The 16,458-nt window shown below is 50.5% G+C and overlaps 1 protein-coding gene across 1 annotated transcript in view; it reads left to right on the top strand.

Annotated features, from left to right (window-relative positions):
* The window catches only part of PANK4 (pantothenate kinase 4 (inactive)), a 751,790-nt gene that overhangs the window by 680,722 nt on the left and 54,610 nt on the right, over positions 1–16,458 (top strand). Inside the window, exon 18 of the mRNA XM_069610204.1 lies at positions 6,474–6,542. Coding sequence (XP_069466305.1) covers positions 6,474–6,542 — 69 coding nt within the window. The remainder of the gene's footprint in view (positions 1–6,473; positions 6,543–16,458) is intronic.

Below are 16,458 nucleotides of genomic sequence, written 5' to 3'. Positions count from 1 at the left end.
AACACTTAGTCTTACTAAAAGAGGAGGTAACTTATTTGGTTCCACTCACCCACTCCACCAGAAGCCCGCCATTCCATCTATCACTTACCCGCCAGCCCTGGGCCCAGACTTTTCAGCAGCTCAGAGGAATTATCCAACCTTATGGCCAGCTGTTTAGCAAGTGATATTCCCACAATCTGACCCATGCTTTGTACAGCATTGTACCATGTTGAAAATAATCCAAAGAGAGATGTTACTAGTTGGTCTCTACAACCCCTTTTGGAAAGCTCTGTTGTATTTGTCCCACTCCCACCTATAAGCAGGCACAAGGGGTCACCAAGACACATACCCACTTCTAGAGTAGTTTATTTTGGCTAGGATTCGATCAGTAGATGGGAGGATATTGAGAAACATACTGTATCTGCCAAAAGTCAATGCTAGCAGTTGTGGACTATGTGACACCCCCTTAACCCCCAGAATACCCTGAGACCTTCCCTACCACCCAACAAATAAACAAGGACCTGGTCCCTTCTCAAGGGTATGTTCCCAAAGGAGATTCTTGCAGATCAGAGCTTCACCTTCATGTCTAAACGTATGAGTGATTTTAAGAACATGCTTCATATTGAGACACTAAGGACCTCCACATATCGATCCCCAATGGATGGCTTAGTTTAAAGATTCAGTCAGACCCTTAATTCTTCTGCAGGACCTGGTGAACAAGGCTGCAAGGAATCTGGATGTCCTGTTACACTGGTCCCTAGTTGCTGTCAGAAGACACCTCTAGCTTTTGCAGAATTCTCCCAGTTTGTTATTCTATGGTAGAGAGTTGCTGGATGTTTTACGAGTGGAAGAGGCAAGAACACCTCTAGGTTTGTGCCGGGCATAGCAGAGACAATTTGCCTCGTGAGAAATGTGGTATTAGCACCTACAGGACAGCCAGGAGAAACCGAAGCACCTGTATGGCCGACATGCCTGTTTGATGGTTTTTAAGTTGGGCAACCTGGTCTTAGTTTCGTCGCCACCATTCACAAAATAAACTTGTGGCATGGGCCTACTTTCAAATCTCTTGGAAAACTAAACTTCAAAGTCCAGCAAGATGACTGGTGGGAATCCTCCCAGGTTGATCATGCCAATTGGCTGAAAGTGTGGAAGAGCCTAGGGGATCTGGAAGTTATAGAGAATGCTGAAGTATTCCCAGCAGTAGAACAGTCGTCACACCTTGAAGATGAAGAATCGCAAGCCCATACAAGATAGAGATGTATGTGATTAAGCATTTTCATTGTGTCTTTAATGATAAGTGAGGAAAAACTAGAGGCTTTGCCCATAAAATAGAGATTCCAGAGAAGGATGTGCAGCTCCAACCCTACTGCCTGCCGGAAGCCAAATGTCAAGCTATTCAGTCGGAGATCCAGAAGATGCTAGATCTTGGGTATTGAACCCTCCCAAAGACCTCCATTGTACAGGTCAGTAGAACAGACTCATCTTGGCAGATCTGTATGACTTCCAGAAGGTCAAAGATTTTGATGCTGAATTACTATCCAATGCCCCGTATAGACAGAGGTGATTGAACCGCTCAGCGTGCCCAAGTTTATCTCTACATTCGATCTAAAGAAGAGATACTGACGTATTTTGTTTGCCAGAAGATTTGCAACAACTATGCAATTTTACTTCACAGTCTCACACTTTGGTCTTTATGGTGCACCTACAGCTTTCCTGTGGGTCATCGACTGTATCCTCATCAGGTCTCATGTGCATCCTCATCCAGCCTAGTGAGAGCCCACCTAGATGACAATTGTTATCCACAGCCAGACCTGAGTGGAACATATGAGACATTTATGTTTAGTGTGATTAATCCCCTGCCTGGTTCTAGGTGCCACCATGGGATTGAATCGGGTGCCATCCTGAACAAGTGAATGCTTGGCCTGGGGAGGTCTGCGGAGGATCCCCACGTCCCCATCAGATGGCAGGGGACAATTGCAGTACCTCATTGCAGGCAGTTTTTGGAGGCCTTGACACTTCTCGCTCCTCCAATTAGTTGGAGCTGGCCAAGTCTGCATGCCTTCATTTATCCCCTCTCGCCCTCACCTCCTCAGACCACCCACACTTAATCAGTCCAGAGCCTTGGAGACCCCAAGCTCGCAGCCGGGCCAGGGTCCAAGCAGTCCTGTAACTGCCCCAAAACCCAATCAGGGCAGATGCTGAAGCCAGACTTGACCCTTCCCAGGTGTAGAGTAAACCCAAAGGAAATAGACCCCATCCCTCCAGGTTTCTTCTAAGCCGAACCAAAGCAAATATACGTTTCCCTTTGAAGGAAATCCCTTCCATCCACTCGGAATTAGTAGCTGGTCTTTACAGTTGCAACCTCACATACAACATAAGAGACGTTATTTCACTGAAGTCCAAAGACCTGCAGTGAACCCAGATGTTTCACGGGTACAACAATGAGAATGCTATGAAAGAGGGATGTTCTCATGCCAGGGATATAATGTTACAACTTCACCCCATGCAACATGCCTAGTGTTTACAGCACTCCGTTCATACATTAGAAGCACAGGAGACCTCGCTCAACACAGATGGCACCTAAGAGGGCAGAGTGGTGGAACAAACGTATAGGCTTGGTCCAGTTTCTTAAGTTTAAAGGCGCTTCAGGTGCACTCATGGCCACCAACCAATCCCAGCCCTCAATCAATTGCAAGCCACAGGTGCAAGCCTTCATTTAGAGTCCAATTAAGGGGAGAAAACAGTACAAATGCACACAACTCTAGTGTGGGTTTGAGTAGGAGGTGGTTGGAGACTGGAAGGTATTAGAGAGCAGAGGCTTGTGATACTGCAGAAGCGGGAGAGGTGGCAGCAGTGGAGAGCAGCAGGAGGTAGTATGAGCCAAGAGGGTGCAGGAGGAGGTAGTAATGTCAGAAGTATAGGGGGGTGCAGGAGGAGAGAGGTAATGGGGAAGGTGGTAACATCAGACAAGAGAAGGCCAAAGGAGGTGAGGTGGCAAGATGTGGTGGTAAGATCTAGGATACAAGAGGAGGTGGTGAAAACGAAAAGGAGAAGAGAATATTACATTTGAGGACAATTGTGACATATAGGAGAGATAACACCAGGTAGAGAGTTGCACAGAGGAGATGGAAGTAGACACACTGGCAAAGGTGATGGAGACGGTAGCACGAAACAGGTGGTAAATTAATAAGAGGAGATGGTTTTGAGGTTGCAGCAGGAACAGAAGAGGAGTTGGGAAGGTAAGATGGCAAAGGAAAGACCAGTGTGCAGAGCCTATTTGAATTGTATTGTATTTGTTATTTATATAGCGCTCTTTCCCCATTTGTATGGCCTCAATGCGCTTTGTGATTGGAACGCCCTCAGTAACCACAATCTCTGTGTAGGAGGTTCTAAGAGTTTGGATTATGAGATGCGTATGTGCATTTTCGCCGGGTTAGGACTTAGGTGACTGGCTAGGCCCCAGTAAGCAGCCCAAAGGTTGGGCACGTGGGTGGGTGCTGTTGGTGGTTTAGGACAGAGTGCTATTGCTGAAGATTCGATGTGTGCCCAGCTATACCGAATTTTATTTTCATTGGTTGTCGCTGCATGCGTGGCAGTGGTGTTGAGATACGTCAGGGGTTTCATTGTAAAGTAAGTAGGTTACAGAGACCCAGTTGGCACTTGTCAGGTCCAGATGGTGGGAGGAAGAATTAAATTGGGATAGGGATGCTTTCTTTAGTGTATAGAGGAGACGAGAACCAGGCAAGGCAGCACCCCAGGGACACCCTGCCAGCTACTCCCACTGACCCGTATGCCAGACTTTGTGCCAACGTGAGCCTTAGGGTATGGGACTGCTTAAAGCCTGCATGTATATTACCGTCTGAAGAAGGGTTTGGGTCAGGCCCAGTTGGAAGAGTGAAGAAAATAAACATGGGATTTGTACAATGTGGGACAGAGGGGCTGGAGGTGAGGATGTCTTGAGAATCTGGGAACCTCAGAGGACATTGTGCAACGGTCTCTCGGGGGAAGAAAAGGACCGAGCTACTCCAAGGAGAGGAACAATCCTGACCATTTGGTTTCTTTGGTAAGTTCCCACTTATATTTATTGTTGGCCCCTTTTATTCTTTTAAGAAGCACCAAATACAAACTGTTCACTTCCAATATGTGGTCCTGGCATGCTTTTTGTTTTGTCACAGACAACCCTGTGACACAAATCACTCAGATTGAGAAATTTAGGGCTAACCGCAAACCCTGAGAGATGCCATTGCCTGACGGTAGTGAAATACCTAGGCTATGAGGTTGGAATACGTTCCATAAAGCCACAGCAGGCCAAAGAGGAGAATGCACAGAAGATCCCAATGCCCCAGAACAAAAAGTATGTTCAAACGTTCTTGGGTCTGGCAGCATATTTCTGCTGGTTCATCCCTACTTTCTCAACACTTGGCGGGTCATTGACTGATCAACTTACGTGTACCAAGGCAAACCATATAGTCTTAACAAAAGAGGCTTTTGGTAAATTGAAATCGGCCTTATGCCATTCATCTTTCCTCATCGTGTGCAACTTTAAGGAGACATTCCTCTTACAGACCAATGCTTCCTGGATGGGTTTTGGAGCCGTTTTTGCAAAACTAGGGCATGGGGAGGGAGAGGGGGGGAGGGGGAGGGGGAGGGGGAGGGGGAGAGGGAGAGGGCGAAGGGGGGAGGGAGAGGGGAGGAGGGGGAAGGGGGAATATGATATATATATATATATATATATATATATATATATATATATCTGACCATTTAGTGGTGAATAGACTTCCATGACTACTAGCTCACGGGACACAAATTCATACTCGCTACAGATGATGCTCCTCTGGATTGGCTAATGAATATCAAGTACACTAACATAAGGGTAATCGGATGGACCGTGCCCTTGAATGCATACACCTTTACTGCAGTTCACAATTGGGCTCCCCTACAGGCCAATGTAGACTACCTCAGCAAATCCCCTCTTGGAGTACTCCTATGTGGCCCAAAGGAAGGGGGGGAGATGTGATGTCCCACGCCATATTTCATCTGTGTGGGGAAAGGTGATACGGGTGGGTGGATGCCACCCCCTGCTCTGAGGCAGATACACAGGTAGTCTGGGGAGGATCTGAGGAGAAGGTTGGAACAGGCAGCCTGGAGTCTGCAGAGGTGGTGGTGGTGGAAGAGAGGAAGGAGATAGAAAGAGGGAGACTTTTAAAGGGTGTTGTAGAAAGGTTTTAAGTAGATTAGTGGAGGAATGGAGAGTCGCACATATCTCAAGTCTACACTGTGTGTCAGAGGTGGGAGCAATAAATAGTGATGGAAACGGCACACATAGGCCCCTTAAGCCGACGTTGAGGTGACAAAGGGGAGAGTGGCAATTGGCTGGGAAGTAGAATTATAATTTTTCTTTCATAACGCGCTTAATAGCGACCGTGTTATGACAAAGGCTCCCCAGAGACCTGCCTACTGATGGGCACAAAGTACCACTCCCTAACGAAGGGAACAACGCCATGCTCGGCAGTAGAACTTTAGTCGCGTGTCTGTGTGGAACCTAGTTTTTTCTGGCATGACGTCAAAACAGCGAAATTACAGCATGTGTAACTATATTGCATTAAATGCCTTCCCGTAGAAGCCATACACATTGTACTTTCATTAACTGTGCTAGTAGGCAATGCACATCAATATCAGGGCTGCAGACCAAAAGACATAATGGCGTCAAAGCAAAAGAAATGCAAATGCCAAATAAACGTTTCAGAGTTAGGTTAATTTGAATGTAAACTTTAAAAGTATACACAACCCTTTCTGGTATATCTTAACCGGAAAAAAGCGTGTACTCGATCTGGTTGCCTTTTGTACCATTAGGTGCTGGCAGTTTGATGCGCAGAATCGCAACCCTACGAAGTCCTGAATAATGAACATTTATTTTTATAATTGTGGTGGGTGGGGGCTGCCCTCTATGCCCTCTTGGTCCTCGCACCACCTCCCCTTGTTCCAGAAACCAGCACTTACTTACACATCTCCCGCCCACCTCTACTGATTTGTGGCAAGTCGTGTATTTTTTCTTGAATGTGCATTTCCCGCAGTCCGAAGCTGATGGTGTCCCACTGCACACACTACTAGCTGCTCTTCGCCTAATTTGTAATCTTAGCGTGGTGCCTCAGTGCCTGTGGCTTCTAGTCGAAAGCAAAAGGGTGCCCTTCGAGCTTGCCTTTACTTCAGGCCTAGTTGTTGGGTTTGAGTCTTTTCTTGCTTGTAGCTTGATCACGTCATTTCTTTCCAAATTGCTTTAGCCACTGCTACATCTTTAAGATAAACACCTGTGATGTCATCTTTAAATTAGTTGGGCACAATAAATAATTTAGAGTGGGACAATAAATGTATTTTACAGTTTGAACCAGCCTGCCAGTTCTAAAAAATGAAGTTGACTTTTTTGAGAGTGTGCTGTATGATGCGTTTCTTGTTGGGCCCCGCAAGAGCATGAAAGATCCGTTTCTCTTTTTCAGCTCAGCTTTAAAAGAGGATCGACTCATTTTAGTACAAACCGGCTCCAGTTCGCCCTGCTTAGATCTCAGGTAAGCTTCTGTAATATATTTTTATAGAGTGTATGTGCCACCTCGGTTGTATCCCTGTGGCCGACAGCATAAGTGCCTTCAGAAAAGCACTGAAAACCATCTTGTTTAAGTGAATCTCTCTCATAACTCTAATGCAATGCAAATAATCTCTTGTGTACTGCTGTACCAAAGTTCACTGTCCCATGTAACCTCGTACCTTCAACCATGTCTGTAACCATGTCCACTGCCTTTCATGATACTCACCTGTGTTAAGTAAACCTTCTTGTAACAGCGCCACGATGCCCATGGGCAGCTGTGCGCTTTAAAAATGCAAATAAAAAAATAAGACACTGTAACATAATTATCTGAAGTGCACGGTTCTGAGGGTTCACACTTACTTTCCATTGTTTTTGAAGGCGATACAGAAGTTGACTTCTATTTAAAAAAAAAAAAAAAATGTCCTCGCATTTTCCTAACCAGTTACTTTTCATGAAAGCACTAGTAGAAAGAGCCATGCATCGAAAAAAAGAAGTACTTATCTCAGTTGGTATTGATTTAATGTTGGGGAGAACGTTTCTTTGTGCTCTATTGGAGTGTACATTTGTGATATACCGTATGAATACAGCCCATGTTTTCCATGGTGGATACATATTAAACAATTTGTGCTTCTTGGTAGTTCTATGATGTGATAGGTTATTTATAACGCACGTAATACCCAGAGGTTTCTAAGCGCAGACTCCAAGGTGAGCACGTTGCCCCTAAGCTATCCTCCCTATGTGAAATCCAAGTAGCTTTTATAAAACCAAATCTGCATACAGGCGTGGTGTTGAGCTTGCACTTTCTCTCGCTTGTGGTCGCTGCTTTTGCAGCAGCTGAATGGATTATAATAACAAACCATCATTTTCGGAGGGGCACGTTCTATGACTTGTCAGTTTCCAGCCTATCGCCAGAGGATCGGCTCATGTAGCCTGCCACTGTGATCTAGAACATGCGCCACTAGTAATTTTGCATCTGTGCTCCATGGGTCTAAAACTTGCACCCATAGTGAGTTTTCATCGAGGAATAATACTGTGAGAAAATCAAAAGTACAACCCCAGTCTACTACCTCTGACTCTAGGGCTTAGTGTTGGGTCAGATTAATGTTAGTAATCTACATAGGGCATTCGCCATAGCGCTGTACATAGAACATATTTACACACAATTATCAAAGGACCAAATGTGGTACTCTTATGGAGCTGAGAATGATGTACGCCAGACTTGGTCTTGCTGTGATTCAAACCTGCAGATTGCAGCACCGAGTACCTAATCCTCCAACCAAACCCCCTCCCCCCGAGCTATATTACCAGCCTGTGCTTCATGCCATGTTGCCACATAGTGTGCTTGAACACAAAAACAACTTAAAGTGGAGGGCCACACCAGATTCTTCGGATCTCCAAAGAAGGCTCTACTCAATCTTTGACAGGCTTGGGCTGGGCACCAAGCTCACACAATTTCGGTTAGTGTCCTCCCCTTTAGGCCCCTTCCCTGGTTAGGAGGTTTGGTGTTTGGGTCCACGGAGCAAATCGTTTATCCATTAACCAACTCACCACTGGAGGAGTTCTCATTTTAATATTCAGGGCAAGAAAAACTGTTGCCATACTACTTTCAGGACTTCGCATCATCCTGCTGTTCCTTAGACTGCCACTAACTTCCTATTTACGAATCTGTATTCTCTTCCAGAACAATTTCTAGCATTACCGAGGCTCACAAACCCCAAAATACACAGGGCCTACCTGATGGCCCCCACCACCTTTCTTGGGCAAGGGCTCCACATACAAACTTCATAATTGTATGATTCGACCACTGATGTGATCCTTTTTAATGATCTCAGAATAGCATCCTGCCATCATTGCTTCCATCCCTTCTTATCAAAGGTGCCCACGTTTCCTCCGTCCTCCACTGATTAATCCTTTGCTATTCCCTAAGACTGTGGAAATTCCTCTGGCTCCAAACGCTCAGGTTTATAAACCCAGCCTGCTGACACTTATGCACATCTAGGTGATGACAAAAGGGATGAACAGCCTTCATTGAGAACCTTTTCCGTGGAGGATTATGCAGGATGATGGACTTCTTCTTCTGCAGCTACAGTACTACATCCAATGGAAAATGGTGTTTTGGCCTTAGCACTTTCGGGGGGAAACAACGCACGGCTTACTCTTAAACTCGGCCAGGCACATTCTACACGCAGCAGTCAGTAAGTCTCACTTATAAAGGGCTGGATGCAAAGATTCAATTGCCACTGGAAGGAAAGTTGGTGCTTGCTTTGAAGACTCCTGCTCACTAAACAATTGTATCGGCAGACCTGATCTATGTCAGAGGCCCACTTCACCTCCTCCCTCTCATCCTCCTTACCATCCTCTGGTGAAGAGAATAAGACTAGTTGGAAAAGGTTATTCTTGAACAGTGTTCACACCCCTGCCAGGCAAAGGCTGGCAGAATTCTGGTGGCTCGTTATATTTAGTTCTTCAAAGTCTTTAGTCATCGCTCCCACTTCCCCCCCAAATAAATGATTCTTGGTGGTGATTGTGGGTGCCAAACAAATGACTGACCATATGCTTCAGTTTGCAGCTGGACATGAGGATTTAGCCAGCGGAGGAATGTGCACAGAGTAGCATATCCAAATGCAGGCCAGGCTAAAAAGCACGAATCTGCTACACGATGCTCAAGATAAAGAATGCAGCTTTCCTTTTAATAGCTTACTGCTTTTCCACCCCTTTGCCGACGAAGACATATTTAAGGAAATGGCAAATACATTAACAGTGAAATTGATTACAACATTATGAAAACACACAAATCTTCTACTTCTACCACTCAGAAGAGGGAGACGGGACACTGGCCCTTCCGAGGGTGTTTGTGTTTTTAGGCCAGTGATCGAGAACCCCTGGCCCTCCAAAATGGAATACTTTGTTCCCAGCACAGAAAATAGCAGATCAGTAGCAGATTCTTCCCTACATTTTCCTCTGCAGCCAAGAGCTAAATTGGTCATTTCATGGCCCAAGAGCATGCCTCTCTTATGCGAGGCGTGCAGATCGTTAGTGAATAGCAAGGAGAACAATTAACAGAACCCCGGGATCCCTATACCTGTAGGAGCAGAAATAACCCAAAATGAATGCAATTGAAGTGTTTATCCAATCAGTGTTTTTAGAGATGTATTGGTGCGTATTTGCTGTTCTGGAAAAGGACAAGTCTGGGCTGTGCACCATAGTTGACCTTCTGGAATTCAAATGTTCCAGATGGCAATGCCTGTGCTATGTGGATACAAGTTCTAAACCAAAGTTATGGTGGTATGCTGTTTCTCCAGCATGGGGTCTGGCATGGATTCACATGCTCATGAATATTCCCCGTCAGGCTGGGAATCCTCGGTAAAGAAAAAACCAGTATCAGTTTCGTTTCTGATCTGTCTTTCGTAGTAGTAACCAATCACTGGTCTCTGCGTCATACTGACCACAGCCAATGACTGCCCTCTACCTAAGCCCTGCCTCTGGCAGCCATCTTCAGATTTTTACCGCACGTTCATGTGTTGGGATCCTCGTGCTATTGCTCTCGAGCGTTAGTGCTATTTTTTCACGTTTTTTCTCAAAAACTTCGTTTTTTCGGTCAAAAGAGCCTCAAGCTCCACCGACTCTCCATCCGATCAACGGGGATCCGTGTCGGATTCGTCTGCGCCCCTCAAGGGTGAAGATTTCGTCGAGCTACGCTTTTGGAGGACTCCAGAAGTTTCTCAGGCCCGTCCCGGACATGGCCCAGGAGAAGGGAAGCTCGACGCCCGGAAAGCTGTTCAGGGTCTGCCCTGGATGCCAGCTGCAGAACGTCTTTAAGGAGGACGAACACTCCTTTTGTCTTTACTGCTTACATGAGGACAAGACGCACGTGGAGAAAGACTGTGCGTTTTGTGGCAACATGTCGGAGCGGACCATGAAGGACCGCCATCAACGTCTCGCCAACTGGCTGGAAGGGAAGAGCCCGTCCGGGGAGAAGAAGAGGAAGAAATCCAAGCGGTCTTCTAAGACCTTTGAGGACGCCCCGGCGACGGGGGTCCAACACAAGGCCAAGCACCGCGAGTCCGCTGGCACCGGGAGCGCCGAACGGTCGGGCTCTACGGGCGCCAGGCAGGGCGCACCCTCCCCGGTACCATCAACCACGAGCCAACGCTCTGGGTCGGGTAAGAGGAAGGCCGAGCATCCGCGAAGCTCCTGGAGAGGCCCCGGTCGAGCTCGAAGGCCCCATCGGAGGGGGAGCGAGGCAGTGTCCCCCCCTCAAGGATAAGGTGGTGAGCGCACCTAAGGTGGTGAAGGCCTTAATCCATCCGGCCAAGGCCTGTATCGAGACTGTCGCGGCGGCCCTGGCTCAGACTGTGGAGGCTGCGCCAGTGGTGGCGACCTCGGGGCCCAGAGTCTCCCTGCCACCTTGGAGGGAGTCCTCTTTTATGCCCATCGATAGGACCCCCGTGAAACCTCTGGCGGAGAAGAAAAAGGGGGGGCAGGGTGTCGTCGTAGACTCGGCTTCGACCTCGGAGGAAGAGCTGATCGAGGTCTCAAGCCACGGCCTCGGCGTGGAAGAAGACCGGCCCGTCGGGATGGATCCCGACGCAGGTGACGACGACATCGTCGAGGGCGCCGACGGGGCCCCTGATCGCCCGTCGGATTCCCCTCTGCCAGCGCCGCACGACAACTCGGCGGCCATTTTGTTGGCTATACAGTCCTTATGCTCGGAGATAAGGACGAGACTACCGTTGCCAGCGGAGGAACCACTCCCGTCGGGGGACCCAGAACCGGGACCTTCTGGCGTTCCTCCTCCCAAGAAAAGAAGGATTCACCCTCCACCTCCCTTTCAGCCGTCGCGCCCCGTCCAGCCCTCCTCCCCGTCCACGACTCGACGGGATGATACAGGGACTGACACGGCCGCGACGGGTACGGACGACGAGGTCTACGACAAGGATCTTCCGTCGTCACCTCCCACCAGGGCTTCTCCACCCGACGAGATTGGATCGTTCCACTCCATGATCGCCAGGGCATCCGAACTTTTCCAACTCTGCCCTGAGGAGAAGAAAAAGGAAGGATTCCTTTATCAACGGCGCGAGGCCAAGAGGAAGACGGTCCTCGCGGTGCCTCTACTGGACGACATTTGGGATGAGGGCCTCGCCCTCCTCAAGAACCCTTCCACGACGCCAGCTAGAAGAGACCGGTACGAAAAGAAGTACCGGGTCCCGGACGCGGCCCCCCTGTGCCTCCGGGCGCAGCCTACCCCGGACTCCGTCGTCTCCGCGGCGGCCAGGAAGAAAGCGGGGGGTGTGTGCGGCCTCCACATCGACTTCCCCGTCGGACGGCGAGGGAAAGAAATTGGACTCTATGGGACGCAGGGTCATCTCGTCTGCAGCGACGACGATTAAGGCGGCCAAATCGTGGCCCGCTACGACAGGGAGCTATGGTACAAACTGGCTCCCCTGCTGGACTTCCTACCGGAAGACAAGAGGGCGGATGCCCTAGAGATCCTACAGGAAGGTGAGGTGGCGTCGGACCACGCCATCACTATTGCGACGGACATCGCCGATACGGGATTTCGCCAGTTGGGCAACGGCGTGTGCCTTAGGCGGCGTGGATGGCTCAAGGCTACGGACTTCCGTCAAGACGTACAGACCAGAGTCCTGGACATGCCGTTCGATGGGAACAACCTGTTTGGGAAAACAGTGGACGATTCCCTTCAGGCCATTAAAGCGGACACAGAGACGGCCCGGGCCCTTGGGGTTCTGCAACGACGACGGCCTCCCTTTCGGAGCAGCGGAGGCAAGGGCGCCTCCAAAGGTTCCGGCGGCGGTTTCTCCACCTACCGTCAAGCGGCCCGCTCGTCGTCTCAGGAGGCCTATAGGGGACGAGGCAAGTCGGGCGGACCCCGCCGTCGTCGCCAAGGAGGCCAAGGCGGCAAAGCCTCATCGAAACAGGATTGAACCGGCCGTGGGGTCGGGCCCCCACCGAAGCACCCCGGTGGGAGGCCGGCTGGCGAGCTTCGTCAGCGTGTGGGAGTCCATCTCCACCGACCGTTGGGTGCCCGACGCCTTAGCCCGGGGCCACGCGCTCGAGTTTCAAAGAAGGTGCCCGCGCGTCCCCCCCGTGGCCAGGAAAGAGCTTCACGTCCCGCAGCTTCTCCTGGAGGTAAAGGCGATGCTCAGGAAGGGCGCCATCGAACTCGTCCCAAAGAGGCTTCGGGGCTCCGGAGTTTACTCGAGATACTTCCTCGTGAAGAAGAAGACGGGAGCATGGCGCCCCATCCTAGACCTGCGACGTCTGAACAAGTTCATCAAGGCTCAGAAGTTCCGGATGGTCACCCTCCAGCACGTCCTGGGTCAGCTGGAGGAAGGAGACTTCCTGTCGTCGTTGGATTTGGAGGATGCCTACTTCCATATTCCCATCCTAAGGGGGCACCGAAAATTTCTCAGGTTTGTGGTCCAAGGGCGTCACTACCAGTTCAAAGTCCTCCCCTTCGGACTACGGTCGGCACCCAGGGTTTTCACCAAGTGCCTTGCACCGGTGGCGGCGCAGCTGCGCCGAGAGGGGATCCACGTCTACCCCTACCTGGACGACTGGCTCATCCGGGCCAAGACGAGGGAGCTCGCCGTGGACCACACGGCAAGGACCGTCCAGCTTCTCACGGACCTGGGATTCTCCGTGAACTACGCCAAATCCCACCTGGTACCCGCGCAAGACGCACTGTTTCTGGGAGCGAGGCTCGACACAGTGTCCCTTCTGGCCTCCCCGTCGGAGGAGAGGACCAGGGCCATCCTGGGCAATGTACAACGGATGTTGGTGGCCGACGCGGCCAAGGTGAGGTCCATCAAGTCCCTCCTCGGAATGATGTCTTCCTGCATCTATCTCATTCCCCTGTGCAGGCTCCGGATGCGCCCGTTGCAGGAGTTCCTGGACGCGCGCTGGATCCAGACGACGGGCAGCTTTGAGGAAAGGATCACACTCGACGAGAGTTTCCGACGAGCGATCCGGTGGTGGGGCACCCGCGCGCATCTGACGGCGGGCATGGACTTCCAGACCCCAGCCCACCAGGAGACAGTGACCACGGATGCCTCCCTGGAAGGGTGGGGAGCGCACACCGAAAATCTGCACGCAAGAGGCCTTTGGCTCCCGACGGAGAAATCACTACATATCAACGTCCTGGAGCTCCGTGCAGTGTTTTGGGCCCTCAGGTCCTTCCTTCCGTCCCTCAAGGGCAAGGTGGTGAGGATCTTCACCGACAACACCACCACCATGTTTTACATCAGGAAACAGGGCAGAACCAGGTCCCCAGCACTGTCCAAGGAGGAGCAGGACCTGTGGCATTGGGCCGTCGCCCAAAGGATATTTCTGGTGCCGTTTCATCTGGCAGGGATAAAAAACACCATCGCCGACTCACTCAGCAGGGAGCTGCGCTCGTGCCACGAGTGGGAACTACGGCAGGATCTAGTGGATCGCCTCTTCCGACGGTGGGGCACACCCCAGATCGACCTGTTCGCGACGGCGACGAACTCCAAGTGCCGGAGGTTCGCCAGCAGGTTTCCCCAGGCGAGGAGCATGGGCGATGCTTTCTCGTTCCCCTGGGAGGGCCTGTTCCTTTACGCGTTCCCTCCATTGCCACTGCTAATCCGGCTCATCAACTAGCTCAAGAGGTCACGGTGCAGGATGATATTCGTCGCACCTGCGTGGCCGAGGCAGATATGGTTCCCGGACCTTCTGGACTTGTCAGCGTCCCCGTCAATCAAGCTGCCGGTGGACACGGATCTACTCTCCAGGGAAGGAGGCGCCATCCTCCACCACGACCCGAAATCGCTGAACTTGCAGGCCTGGCTCCTGCAGCGCTAGAGTTTGGAGGATACGACATACCGGCCGACTGCAGAGAGGTTCTTGCAAAGGCCAGGGCGTCCTCGACTCTTAAATGCTACGGACACAAATGGAAGAGGTTCTCTGTCTGGTGCCACGCACAGAAGATTAACCCTCTACGGATTACGGCTCCCCAAGTACTGCCGTACCTGCTGACGCTGGCCAAAGCTGGACTGGCACACGCGTCCATCAAGATTCATCTTGCTGCGATCTCCCGATACACCAGAACCACGGGGCGGACGTCCTTGTGGTCTCATCGTCTGGTGAAAGAGTTCATGAAGGGACTGTTCAGATCGTTCCCGCCGGTGAAGGCTCCGGCCCCGGCGTGGGAGCTCAACGTGGTGCTGACCAAGCTCATGGGACCTCCGTTCGAGCCTCTGCACTCGGCCCCGTTGAAGTTTCTGTCGTGGAAAACAGCGTTTCTTGTGGCCATCACCTCCGCACGACGAGTGGGAGAGATCCAGGCCCTTTCCTGTAAGGCCCCGTACTTGACTTTTCACGACACAAGGGTAGTGCTCAGGACGCACCCCTCCTTCATGCCCAAGGTGCCGTCGGACTTCCACCTCAACGAACCCTTGGTGTTGCCTGTGTTCTTCCCGTCGCCTTCGTCGCCGGCTGAGAGGACTTTGCACTCGCTGGATGTGGCTAGAGCGCTGAAGTTCTACGTGGACCGCACAAAGTGTTTTCGGAAGACGTCACAACTCTTTGTGAATTTTGGACCTGTCAATCGGGGGAAGGCACTCTCGAAGGCTTCCATTTCCAGATGGCTCTCCGGCTGTATCATGTACTGTCATCGGTTGGCAAACCGACCGCTGCCTGGCCGTCCGAGAGCCCATTCCACCAGAGCGATCGCAGCTACCACGGCGTTCCTTTCTGGTGTGCCCTTGCTGGACATCTGCAGGGCTGCTACGTGGAGGTCGACGCACACCTTCACGAAATTCTACTGCGTCGATCGGGATTCCAGAGTGGAGTCCAGGGTCGGCCAAGCAGTGCTGCGCAACCTGTTCGCCTGAGGTGAGCCTGGTGAGGAGGTAAGATGCTTAATGTTGAGTTTGATGTAATGCTTAATGTTGAGCCTTTGCCACCTCCCGTGGTTGTGCATGTGTGTACTGCTATGTATTCTTTATTCATGAGCATGTGAATCCATGCCAGACCCCATGCTGGAGAAGGAACAAGTTACTTACCTGTAACTGTTGTTCTCCAGCATGGGTCTGGCATGGATTCACATGCGAACCCTCCCGCCTACCCCTCTGCGGCTCTTCACTTGGTCATACTGCCACTTCACGTGCTTCCAAATCTGAAGATGGCTGCCAGAGGCGGGGCTTAGGTAGAGGGCAGTCATTGGCTGTGGTCAGTATGACGCAGAGACCAGTGATTGGTTACTACTACGAAAGACAGATCAGAAACGAAACTGATACTGGTTTTTTCTTTACCGAGGATTCCCAGCCTGACGACAGGGAATATTCATGAGCATGTGAATCCATGCCAGACCCATGCTGGAGAACAACAGTTACAGGTAAGTAACTTGTTCCTTATTTACACTATCTTCTGACTTGTTTCCTGATTTCCTTCCACAGACAAGTCCATATCCATGGTCGTGTTCGGACAAAGCTCTCAGTGAGACCATACAAACCCTCAAGGTTGGAGGCTCTCGTATCGTCACCACTGGCTGGTCGCAGACTAAGTGTGATTTTTGCTTTTTGTATTCCGAGAGGTGCTGTAGACGTTGCCACAATGTTAAAATCCAGTACTGAGTATCACACACAATCTTTGTTCACTGAATGTGAATCGGGCTCTAATGGTGCAATTTATGGTCTAGGCTCATTCCTCCCTCAGAAGAGCGAGGGGACCCAGACTCGATCTGACCAGATAACTGAATTGACTTTTATTCCTGAGTGAATTCCACATCTGAAGTTAAGCCAGAATTCCTATTTCGGGGGTTCAGTGGCCACTTTGTAGCCCCTCAATATTTTGCTCCCCCAACCTGTCTTTGTGTGTTCTTTGATCACTTTTTGGGGGCCAGAGAGACTTCTCCT

This window comes from Ambystoma mexicanum, chromosome 8 (assembly GCF_040938575.1).
Source record: "Ambystoma mexicanum isolate Mex_15411 chromosome 8, UKY_AmexF1_1, whole genome shotgun sequence".
Taxonomy (NCBI): Eukaryota; Metazoa; Chordata; class Amphibia; order Caudata; family Ambystomatidae; genus Ambystoma; species Ambystoma mexicanum.
The sequence above is the reverse complement of the archived record's forward strand: the minus strand, read 5'-3'. Positions and strand labels throughout refer to the sequence as shown.